The 12,904-nt window shown below is 39.8% G+C and overlaps 2 protein-coding genes across 5 annotated transcripts in view; both read right to left on the bottom strand.

Annotated features, from left to right (window-relative positions):
- Positions 1-340, bottom strand: part of KIDINS220 (kinase D interacting substrate 220) — a 73,426-nt gene extending 73,086 nt beyond the window's left edge. For 2 of the 4 annotated variants that reach the window (XM_083828272.1, XM_083828271.1), the window contains exon 1: positions 145-337. The gene's annotated coding sequence lies outside the window, so the exon portion shown is untranslated. Of the gene's footprint in view, positions 1-144 lie in introns of all 4 variants that reach the window. The other 2 variants (XM_083828274.1, XM_083828273.1) reach the window with 2 other exon arrangements.
- A 3,876-nt stretch (positions 341-4,216) lies between these two features.
- The window catches only part of MBOAT2 (membrane bound glycerophospholipid O-acyltransferase 2), a 100,586-nt gene continuing 91,898 nt past the window's right edge, over positions 4,217-12,904 (bottom strand). Inside the window, exons 12-13 of the mRNA XM_083828270.1 lie at positions 11,600-11,751; positions 4,217-11,012 (exon numbers count right to left, since the gene is read on the bottom strand). Coding sequence (XP_083684396.1) covers positions 10,790-11,012; positions 11,600-11,751 — 375 coding nt within the window. The 3' untranslated portion in view covers positions 4,217-10,789. The remainder of the gene's footprint in view (positions 11,013-11,599; positions 11,752-12,904) is intronic.

The raw sequence follows: 12,904 nt of genomic DNA, 5'->3' as shown, positions 1-12,904 counted from the left end.
GGCCGGGGGGCGATGCCCGCACCCCCCGGTTCCCCTTTCCCCAGCGGTGACGCCGCGGGGCCCCGCAGCGCAGCGCCCTTTGTTAGGCGGCGTTCCCCCCCGCCCTCCTCACCCCTCCCCTGTCCCCCTACCGCCACCGCTCACCTCAAAGCCGGCGGGACTCGGCCCCTCGCGGGCGGCTCCCCGGAGCCTGACGGGGAGGCTGCGGCCGCCCGGCGCCGCTCACTTCCCCCGGGCAGCGGCCGCGGCCGCCATTTTACCTCCCTCTGCCTCCCTGCCCCGCTGCCGGGCGGGCGCGTCATGGGGGCGGGCGCCACCGCCCCGGGGAGGGTTCCGCCTGCCCCCCGCCTCGTGTCCCGGGGCTGGCTGGAGCCTCCTCGGGTTGAACAAGCCCGCGGGGCCGCCGCCGCTGCTTTAATAAGCGGTTGCGAGCGGGTAATAACGGGGACCCGAAAAAGCCTGCCCGGGAGCCCTCACGGCCGTGAGTCACGGCGCTCCGCGGCGCCCCGGCACGGCCGCCGGCCGCGGCTGAGGTGGCGGCGGGCAGGGGAGGTCCTGCCCGGGCCGGTGGCTTCGCCTCGGGGCCCTCCGGGACAAAGGAGCGGCTTGGGGCTCACGGCGAGGCGAGGTGCGGCCGCCGGGCTGACGGGGAGCACGGCGAGCACCGGGAGGAACCGCACCCCGGCGTGCTGCCATCAAATGTTAATAAAAGAAAGTGTTTGCCCGCTGAGACTCCTTCTGTCAGCCTCCGCAGATCGACGGGTTTTCAAATATTTTCAAAATATTGCTGGTTTCCAGAGTTCATACAAATATATATATATATGTGTCTAACTTTATGACATCGTCACTTATCATCACTCTATTACCTTAGCTTTTCCACCGATCAGTAAATGAGCTGTGTTCTACAAACTGGCTACAAGTTGGTCAGGCAGGGACCTACCTGCACATGCTGGCAGGGAAGGCAGCTTTCTGTGCTTCACCTTCTTCCCTTCTCACTGTTGCAGTCCCAAAGCTGTCCCACTGTGGCCTGGCCAACTCCTGACACGCTCGTGCCGTCTGATCTCATCTGAGGAACTGCAAAACACTGTCTTGTGCTCTTCCTCTCGTACCCTACCCTTACATGAGGAACATTTTCCCATCAGTGATTAATTCACACTGAGAATGAAACGTGGTCCCATGGAAGGGTTGAAGCTGGAATCTAGTACAATTAGGATTTCACACAGAGCACTCCGCTTCTCATATTTATTTTTTTTAAATGAATATGTATGAAATTAAATGTATGAATAATCTCTTAATGGTTATTGCAAATACTTTTGTCACTCACATCACAAATGTAGTTTCAGTGACACTTAACAACTTGGAGTAGTATTTTTCCACAGTCTGTACAGCGTAGAAATATTTGATGATGCTCTTTAAAAGGGTAATAAATGCTGAAGTTTCTAAACTGCTGCAGTACAGTGCACAATATAACCTAATCTTATGCCAAGAAAGTATCTTTTCTCCTTCCTACTATTCATCTTCTACAGGATTTCACAGTAACACAGAATGGTAGAGGTTAGCAGGGACCTCTGGCCGGCATCTGGTCCAACCCCTGCTCCAGCAGGGCCACCCAGAGCAGGGTGCCCAGCACCACGTCCAGGCGGCTTCTGAAGGTCTCCAAGGAGGAGACCCCACCGCCTCTCTGGGCAACCTATCCCAGTGCTCTGTCAAACACACAATAAAAAAACAAACAAAAAACCATTTCCCAGTGCTCAGATGCCACCTCCCATGTTTCAGTTGTGTCCATTACCTCTTGTCCAGGCACTGGGCACCACTGAAAGGAGCCAGGCTCTGTCCTCTTTGCACACTCCCTTCAGGTATTTTTACACGCTGATGAGATCACAGAATCATAGAATGGCCGAGGTTGGGAGGGACCTCTGAAGATCATCTAGATCCATTCTGAGCTTTCTCTTCTCCAGGCTAAACAGCCCCAGCTCTCTCAGCCTTTACTCCCAGGACAGATGCCCCAGTCCCTTCGTTATCTTAGTGGCCCTTCACTGAACTCAGTATTTCAGGGGTGGCCTCACCACTACTGAACAGAGGGGAAGGTTCACCTCCCTCAGCCTGCTGGCAATGTCTTGCCTAATGCAGCCAAAGATACCATCAGCCTTCCTCGTGGCACAGGCACAAAGAACTTGGTGTCCACCGGGACCCTTGGGTCCTTTTCTGAGAGATTGATTTCCAGCCAGGCAGCACCCAGCATGTGCTGGTGCCTGGGGTTGTTCCTCCCCAGGTGTAGGACCTTGCATTTCTCCTTGTCAAATTTCACGAGGTTCCTGCCAGCCCATTCCTCCAGCCTGTTGAGGTCCCTCTGGATGGCATGAGCCGCTCCTCCCGGTTTTGTGTCATCTGCAAACTTGCTGAAGGTGCACCCCGTCCAGATCATTAATGAAGGTGTTGAACAGAACTGGACCCAGTATTCACCCCGACGTACACCACTAGTTACGGGCCTCCAACTAGTCTACGTGCCGCTAATCACCACACTCTGGGCCTGGCTGTTCAGTCAGTTTTCGATCCACCTCACTGCCCACGCAGCCCATACTTCATGAGCTTCTCTGTGAAGATCTTATGAGAGACAGTGCTAAAAGTCTTACCGAAGTCCAGGTAGATAATACCCACTGCTCTCATCTACCGAGCCAGTCATTTCATCGTACAGTTGTTGGGTTGGCCAAGCACAACTTCCCCTTGGTGAATCCACGCTGATTACTTCCAGTCTCCTTCTTGACTTTGAAATGCCTCAAAATGGCTTCTGAGATTAGCAGGGGTCATCTTGCTGGGGATTGAGGTAAGGCTCACCAGTTAATTAACAGCCTAGAAACACATGAGACTCAATGAAATAATTAGTACAACTGAACAAAACTTGTATGAAAACCCAGAGCTCAAAGAGCACCATGAAAACAATGAGACTTTATAAAAGCAGCAGGTCAGTTCATCAAAACCAGGTATTTAATTCCTTCCCCACTGGAACACGTTTTTCTCATCTAAGTCTGGAGGTGCTCTTACCCACTTATTCTTACAGTTTTTCCTTTATCACAGCCACAGTTCTCCAGTCTGATCTCTTTTGATGTATAATACTCCAAAATCATGGATGAAACTTAGCAAGACTCACCGAAAAATCATCAAGTGCATTTAAAAACTTTTTATTTGCCTCTCTCATCCATGTATGATTTTTAATTTTTAAACAACTGAAAAGTTTAACTGTCACAGTAAACAAGCTTGTCTCAGGCACACAATTGCCCAGCTGTATCAGATGTCAACATCTGCCCAATACAAATAAACATTAAAGATGATTACTGTACTTTAATGATTAATGAGCTTATTATTCTACTGATTATAATTACTACAATACTTGAATTGTTTTCTTTCCTTCATCTGATTTCCTCAACCAAAATTGATCAAAATCGTGACCACTTAACATGCATATTTTTGTCTTTGGACCAAAGCATTAATATGGGAAGAGGCTATCATGGGGTGGAGTACATTACTCATTTTGTAACGAGCCAAATGATAAAGTAGGAGACTGAGAGCAAACCAGGAAGATTTGACATGAAGGCCAAGGTGTTTCAAACAAAAGAAAAGCTAGCAAGGAATTCTCCCCCAGTGAAATAAGTTATTAATTACCAAGCTAGTAACTTCGGTATCCCATGGAGAACTCACTGGGAAAACATCACTGCCAACTCTTGCAGTGGAGTCCTAATAGGGAAGTTTCAACCAGCAAAAGAAATGCACATGTATAGTACACATTTAGTCCTGTTTCTTTTGAGTCAGCAATTAAATAAGCAACTTGTTTGAAACACTGATGTTGGTTCGTTAGTTATGAAGTTACCAGCTGAAAAAAAACTTGAGTTGTCATGTTCAGAAACAGGGCACACGAGGTAGCAATAGGCTTTTAGATGGAATTTTAAAGTTGTGTAAGTACAATTCCCAAATAACAAGTAGCTGGCTTTGAAATTCTATTTACCAGCTCTACTGAAAAATAATTATATGTATACATTTGTATGCCAGCTCCAGACAACATATGGGATAAAAACAATTTTTAAACAGAATACTCCAAATAACAGTGTAAATGTGTGTGTTGTGATGCTTAGTAATCTATAAAGGAGAAACTGCATTAAAATAATTCCATTTTTAGCACTCATTAAAAACAGACAGACACCAATGAATTTAGAAAAACAAGTTCACATTTTTTTAAACTACAGTTTAATCAGATTTAAAGACACAAATTAGAAAAAAACATTTATAGGCAAGTTAAAAACACCTTTAAAACATAACAGCATGCTGCTTCTGCAGCACTGCTGAGACAAATTAGAAATAAGTAATTATTAAAATATCACAATCACAGTGTAACTAACAGTGGTATTTTAATTTTACCATACACCAACACTTAGTTTATGGATCTGTTGAAAAATAACACTTTTTTAAAAATATATATTTTGGAATAATAAAAATGAAATTCACTGACAATGCATTATATTCTGAATCAGGAAAGGCAAATTTAGGAATACTGTAGCTATCCACACTTTCAGGGGTGTTTTCTCATCTGAACATATGGGTATTTGGAGGCATTACTACTTCTGCATTGAGGTAAAACTATTCCCTTGAACGTGTGACCAAGGCAGGAAATAATGTAATTCTGTATTTTAAAGTCTTAAATTCAATAACTTATTACAACATCTTCGAATAATGCTATTTTCACCCATCTTACACTATTTTTCCATTCAATGTATTTTGAATGTTCTCTTCTAACTGATCTAGAATATATCTGAGGTCTGGGATTTAAGAATGACTACCTAGTTACTATTTATCATTTTTGACACCTTTGTCACAGTAAGACACATCGGAAGGTTCTTCAGAGAAATAGTCAATACCACTGGACAAAAAAAAGGTACAAAGAAAAGACGTAAAGAGAGCTGAAACACATAGAAAGGCAAAATATGCGTAGGCAAATACTCCTTTAACTTATTGTGACAAAAGATTGTTGCACCTTTAGTATGTAGTGTTACACTATTCTGATTGCCAGTCTCTAGGCACCCTATTTTTTATCTCAGATTTCACTACTTTTTGTATCTCAGATTACATCTTCACCATTTGGACGGAAGAAAGGTACCCTCCCAGTCTGACTAAAGCATGGACCACAGCTGTCTGTTCATACTACGGATCATGGGGAAACCTAAATGTAAATCCAGCCTGGGGTATTTCTCCCTCAGAACAAAAGGAAGGAGATTCTGCAGAGGTGTCTCTTGCCCAGAGGTTCCTTTGGAATAAGGTGCTAGACTGAGCCACTATTAACAGAAAAAGCTTCCTACACAAGTGGCCCAGTTTCCAACTCAGATTTCAGTCATGTATCTGCAGTCTGATTTTGCCTACATGGTCTGCAGCAGAAAACCCAAACTGAAGGAAGCCCTTTACCTTCCACTCAAGCCGTAACCAGCAGATTCTGTTTGCACTTCCAGAAGCAGAACGCTTAGTGCTCCAAGACCAGAGCTGAACAGACGTCAGCAGATGCAGCATACAACCGGCGGGCTCAATGCTACTGTCATGTAAATATTGATATGACCTATTTTAAACATATTTATGCACACCATAGGCAGCTACAGCTTGTCAATTCGTAAGTGTTTATATGGATATGCACATGGAGCCAGGCCATCTAAAAGTGCCTAAAGCCAAAACCAGGCCTGTGTCACTGCACACTGAACTAACTCACAGAAGAGGGTGAAGTGGCAAAATTTGCTTTTGCACGTTTGTATAGCTGCGAAGTGAGCAGGTTATGTTTTAGATATTATTCTATGGGGTGAAAATTGTTACACTTGATAGGTTTTGTTAAAAATACACAAAAAGCTCATCTCAAAACTCGCTTTTAAGAAATTAAAAAAAAATAATCGTTTAGTTTTAATCATAATAAGTAACCGTTGCAACATTTGAAGTTAAAACATCTCAGGGAAACTTTGCAGATGCCTGTATTTTGTGGTGTTTTCAAAGTGTCCAGGTTAGGATAGCAACACCCACCACAGTTCCAGGCAGGTCTAGCGCAGAGCAGGAGCAGCTGGGGCTGCAAGAAGCTCCTCTGTCCAGCCCTGCCTGTAGCGTTAGCAGCGTGAGCCACCCCAGGAACTCTGTGCCAAACCCTCCTGGCCACTGATGCGACACGCTCAGACTGCACGGACTTCTGTGCAGGGAGCTGTGAGCTGTGAGGAGGGGAAAGGCTAACGGTGCCAATTAGCTGAGATTCAGACCTCAGATCTGGTAATCTGGGCAGAGAGTAGGTGCGATTCAGTAGAGTATCTGCTTAGATACTTACTCAGCATAGCATTTAAGTACTTGTTTAACTTGCAGCACTTACAGCCAGCCAATGTTTTGCCAGCACTTAAAAATATACCAAGTGCTGTTCTGAGCGCTACTGGACCTAAATAAATAAAGAATAATTGTGTACTTAAATGCTGTGATGGATCAGCACAGAACATGTTTTTATATGTAGGGTTGGCATCATAATAAAAAGCTGAAATTTATTTCCATCTGTTTTTCTAACACTGATCACCTTACAAAATAAATGGCAGCATTTCCAAATTCACTGGGAAAATAAAAAATCAAACCTGCTCTCAGAATTCAATGAAAATTACAAAGTGAAAGAGTTAAGGGTAAAGGAAAAAAAGCTTAAAATTATTCTAGCTCGTGCTTTTAAACTTCTCTGTCTCTCAAGGTCAACTTATAAAGTTGAACACGTGAAAGTTTACATGTAAGCAACAGTGACACATTTGTATGCAAACACAAGTATACACCTGCCCGTATACTTAAACAAATTGTCAACAATTTGTTTGCAAAGCTTCCGAGAGAAAAATCCAGACTCTGTTAAAATTACTTTTGATATTGATTTGACAGGAGGCCAGGCTCTCACAAGGGGGTGTTTGCAAAACAGATCTCATCTGCATCAGAAGTTCTACAACCAACTAGATGAATGCCAGTAAAAGGGGCACAACTACCTCGTGTCCATCCTGTCATACAAGCTTAGTGCTTGTGTTTATATTACTTATTCCCACAGGGGAAAGGGAACAAGTTAAATAAGTGTAAAATTCTTTTACTATTTGATATACTCTACTGGTAAAACTCATATCACAAGTCAGCGTAGAGCACGGAATACACAAAGATCTCTTTGCAAAGTCTTCTCATTAAAGCATGATTTCTATTAAGAGCATATTAAAATGCATATCAATATTTTTACATGATAATGTTTTTTACATGATAATATGTTTTAAAGTGTCACCTATTACTGAAACCTTGTCTACATGTCAGCGGAAGGAATGGCCACAGAATAAGTTTCCTCAAGAAGGGCATAATGTAACTGTAAAGCTAACAAAGCCTTCCCTATTACAACAGTAGTAGGCACCACTGAAACTAGTCTTTAAATATATATATAACACATATCTCTTTCATTAATACAGAAGCATAAAAGGTTAAAAAAAGGTTAAGCAAGTGAATAGTTACTAGCAGGGTGACTACATTTAGTAACTAATATTAACTCATTAAGTGCCTCTTTGAATTGTTCACAATAGGCAAATATCTGCAAAGCACCATAAAATTATGAATAATATGTTACATTTACTTTTCAAAGAGTGCTCATCTGGAATACAGAAAAGACTTCTGTCTTTTCGATATACATTAGTTAAGTGAAAGAACATTGAAAACCACGTTTCCTTTATGCCCAAAATGGTTCTAGTCAATTTGCTTTCCACCTTTTTTTTTTTTCAGCAAGAGTAATAGTAAATCACTATCATCCTTTCAAGTTCATTATTAGGAAGTTAAGTGTGTAAAACTTGAAGATTATCTAAAGCATCTGGGCTGGCTGCTCTTGTCTTTTTGACTGACCGAATAAAAAGGATCCAGTGCCACGTTTTCATTTGTGGTAGCAAGGCAGAACACTAGCAAAGCTGAGGGAAAACAATGACCAAAACCCAATTTGACTAATATCAGAGTGCTGCCATTTAAAAGAAAAACCAAAAAACCTCCTTATGTAGTCCTCAAGAGAACTCATCTGCATAAGGAGCAATTTTTGTTACAAGTACTTCAAGTACTTCTATATTCCACAATGATATTTAAAAAACTAAATTGTAGGACACTACAATTAAAAAGAAATTCTACGCAAAATAAAATTGTCATCATTTTCTTATGTTGCAATTATTTAAGGGGTTCAAATCATGAAGAAAAAACTAATTGTATTGCACACAGAAACCAGTCATGTCCAGTTTTGAAACCCGTATCTTGCTACTTGTGACCAGCTAAAGCAAGCACATTTTCTTATTAGTTTTAACTTGCATGTAAGTTCTGAACAAAACTGTATCTGTGAATTCACTCATGCTGAAGTACTGGACTTCACTAGCCTAAATCTGCTTATTTTCTGGGAGTGCTTGCAATTGCTTTTGTATTTCTTAATGAAGAATTCAGAAGCCTCCCTCGCATGTATTGGCACTTCTGCCAAGACAAGAAGAGAATACCAGATTATTAATGGAAAAATGGCACATGAGATGTACTGGCATCCAAAACTGCTTGTTTGAGTAGATATATAGCCTGCACCAACAAGAAGAGGAATTCAAGTCGAACAGCAGCAAATACTGAAAGAATCAACCCAAAATCTACTCACCCACCCAGAAATGTGCAGTTCTATTTGTTATTTAACGTGAATGTCCTTCCAAGAGCAGAAAGTGGAAAATGTCTTTCCTGATTCTAGCTCTAATAAGGATAAATAAGCATAAAGAAATTAGTGTGCCCTTGCTTATAAACAATGGAAGAAAAAAAATGTCATTTTGTAGAGACAAATGATTACAACGGCAACACCATGGAGAGGTCTACTTGGGTAATCAACAGAAGGATTTAGAAATCAGATTATTCTCTTTTAAAGATAATACAGCTGTCACTGAAACTCTTAACGTCCCTGCCCACCTAAGACTCATTCCATATTTAGTTCCACCTTTCTGTGTCAGTTAAGCAGTGCTAACCTACATGTAATAATTTCTAAAAGTGTGTTTTCCTCCTGGAGTTTTAAGCAAGGAGACAAAGGACAGACACAGAACTACCACAGCAAGGAAACAGCTCTGACCTGACTTAGGATTTGGTTCTTTAGAGAGTAAGTCAGACAAGTATTGTGACTAATTCTGCATGGTCATGTCCCTAGAGGGCTGCTGATGACCATTACAGTTCCCCTGGTATTAGGAATATTGACCCCACCAGTCCAGATACTTGATCAAAAATTTCAGGATCAAAACAGTATGATAAAACTTTTCATTCATTCATAGGTTACTAACCAACAAGCTGCATTATTTTTCTCCAGTAGTATTTTTTTTTCTAGCTTTAAAACTGGTACAACATGTGGATAAACAGTTGATTTACTAAAATAAAATCATATGAAAACACAGAATATAAGCAATATGTAGCCCTTTAACACAGTACTTTTGCAGGGACAATCACCACAACAAATTATCTGGAATAGATATAACCAATGCATTATTCCCTTGACCTTCTTCCATAATTCAGTTAGTCTGATATTCTCAAGGATTTCTTTCTTTCACTGTTACCCACAAATACTATGTGAAATCTGCATTTTAAATCCTAATTTAAAGAGAAATCTTTTCCTCTAATTCATATACTTCTTTGCATAAAGGGCCATCAATGATTAAGCATACAGAACTTGGTTATCATGGTGATTTCACATTTCACCATACGAATTAGATCTCAAGTTAATTCTGACATTTTTATACCTCAAGCATCATCAACTAACTACTGTATGCCTTAAAATTTAAAATGACTTTGTTTTTAAGTATTAAAAATCATTTTTTGGTAAAATAGTTCTATTCTAGAACAAGTATTTCTGGTACTTAAGGGTAAAAACACTTTTCCATTGAAGTCCTGCTGCTTACACAATGTCTTCAGTGTCCTACGGCTGCCTTTCCTTCTCTAGCTGCAAAGCCTACTTGGTGATGTTTTGTAGTGGTTTTATACTTTAAATTAAAAGAAACAGTATGGAGCTGTCAAGCTCTGGAAAAGGTGAACCTCCAGGTGTATGTGTTTTTTTTTTCATCCATTCAGAAGGGTCATGTGTAATTACTCTTTATCACAGAAACCTAACTATAATTTGGCATCAGTAAAGTTTACAGTTCCATAATGTACTGTAATTGTTTGAGATACTTTAAGAAAACCCTCCAAATACTGAGATGCTTATTGCAATTCCCTTTTAAAGAGGAGGTTCGAAAACCTTCTAATGACTTTGCATTTCATATTTTTACCTTCTTTATAGCATATAGGATCATATATTTGAAATACGCTTTCCACAAAATTGTGAAAATACCACTTAGAAACAATATTTCAGTAAATAGAGGGTTTAAGGCAAGTCATTCATTTGGAAAAATTAATTTCCATTTGTTAACCCTAGATTGACACAATTTTATTTCACCCCATCAGTGCCTTGGGATACACAACGTACATTCAGCAAAGGGCACACATATGACCCTATGGACATACGCTGCAAGTCCTGAGTGCCCATTGAAATAATGGTAATATCTTCATATAAGGCGTGACCCACAGGGACATGGCATGGGAGGGGTTAATCTGTTTTGTTTCCAGTCTTGCTATTGTATGTGATTTTCCTAGGTAATGCATTCTTTTCATACTAAACATCTTTGCAAACAAATACAAACCCCTTTAAAAGGTGCTAAAAATGGGTTTCTGAAAACATACAAAATATATTCATCATAGTACTTCTCAATCACTGCTTTAGTGCTTGATATCTGCAGGTTATTTCTTCTTTCTGACTGAAACTATTATTTGTTGTGGAATAACTGTTCTTTTGCAAAAGATTTTCTTCTTCTAGTTTTTTGGACCACACAGGCTGGATGCTTTCATGCTTTTTACTTCCTTTTTGAGTTCTTTTCAATGGAAATACCAACAGCACCAGGATGCTGGCAATATGAAGACAGAAATAGCAGGAGCTAAAAAAAATACAAAAAACCACAACAACAAGTAAAAACACTAGTTCAACAAAACTCTTGACTAATCTTATGAGATACTTAAGGAGACCTACTTGCATACAGTACTTTTCACATAAAATATCTAAGCAAAACATTAATATTTTCTTTTTAAATTAAAAAGTAGTAAGGGGAGAAATAGAAATAAAGTCTCCCATGGTATTTAGTGCTGTATCAGAGATGGTACCAAATTTCTTAAGTACCAGATGCCAAGTGAAGAGAAATCTGCATTGATCTCTTTACTATTTCAAAAAAGTTACTCGTAGGAAGTCATTATCTAGTCTTGATATAAAATAGGTCAAGGACATAAACTCATCTCAAAGGTTTTGTTTTATTTTCCCGCTGCAAGAAAAAATAAGTCCATTATGATAGGAAAACAAGAGCACTTCATTGTTTCTTAAATAAAAACCAAGCTCACATGTTAGAATACAAATAGCTTGCTCAACTGACAAATCTGATAATTATCGCTAATATAATTCAGAAATCTTCTGCCACAGAAAATACATCCATTTCGAGTTAAAGAAAAGAGAAAGGAAACAGAACATGCTTACCTGTAAAAGGTGAGAGAGGGTTTCACAGAAAGCAGTACAAATGGCACAACTGTGTAACTTATTGCTACTTGAGTTGTCATCCATGTTACAATATCATAACATAGTTTAACAGTAGGAGATTCAACAAAATAGTGTCTGATATTGTTTCTTATCTGAAAAAGCAGATAATAGTAAGTTAGATTAGTAATAAACTAATTACTGCTATCTTCCTGTATAGAATTTTTCCATAAAATTCATAGGATGAATAGAAATGCTACTGTCTGGACAAGCATCTTGTCCATTTAAAATACTTAAAATACATTAACTTCAAAGGGAGTCAATTCAAATTCCTTGCCTTTTAGGATAGCATGCTTCATCCGGTGCAGGAATTTTAACTATTTAAGAATTTAAGCCAAATTAAAAGAATGTATAAGCACCCATCCATGCTAAATCCAGTGCATCTTTAGACTACTTATCTGAATGTGGCAGGCATTCTATTCTACCAACACATTTTGTAAATACAAAGTTTTGGAGTAAATGAAAACCAGAAGGCTTCTGCTGAAAGCCCCTGTGTAGTAAGCAGCTAACATATGTAAATGGCTAAGATATATTTTAAGACTAGTGGGATAAAAACAAAACAAACAAACAAAAACCAAACAAATAAAAAAAAAGAAACCAGAAAATTCCAAATGTCAGTTCTAATGACAAATGTCAGGAATCTTAATAAGAACTAATATCAAGTGGGACTATTATAAAAAGATTTATTATTTCATATGCTTAGTCTTCTTTTGCTTGTAAAATCCTGTTTGAATAATGGAATAGGAAAGGTATTTCAAAAAATCCCAAACCTGCATAGGTTTGAGTTCAATTTTGTTTAAGACGAGACAGAACCTCTAATATGAGTCCACTAAACAAGTGTCTTAAGTGGGGATGCCATCAACCCCTCCTGGTAATACAGATACAAAATGGATTCCTCTAAGGTTTACATTTTCCTCCTAATTACATTTTCCTCCAAAATAACTCCTAAATTATCTCAATCATCTGCTGACTTCCAGACTCCAACAAGGTTCCTGCACCTGACAAATAAGATTTTAGGACTGACCTGGGGGAAAATTAACTAATGCCCTCCATGAAAGGTCGTTCCACTAACCACTCCTCTGAAGGCTTCCTGCCAAAACATAATTCTAGGCTGGCTTATGCTGATTTCCTTCTTTACATTAAAACCCTTTTTCAGTTTTCTTGCCCTCTTTACCCATATTCCCATGTACGTATCACATTCCCGCTCAGACTTTGTTAGTTAAGCTAAGAAAGATAAGCCATTCTAGC

This window comes from Anser anser (assembly GCF_964211835.1).
Source record: "Anser anser genome assembly, chromosome: 3".
NCBI lineage: Eukaryota > Metazoa > Chordata > Aves > Anseriformes > Anatidae > Anser > Anser anser.
Note: the sequence above shows the minus strand (reverse complement) of the source record. Positions and strands in the feature narration are given on the sequence as shown.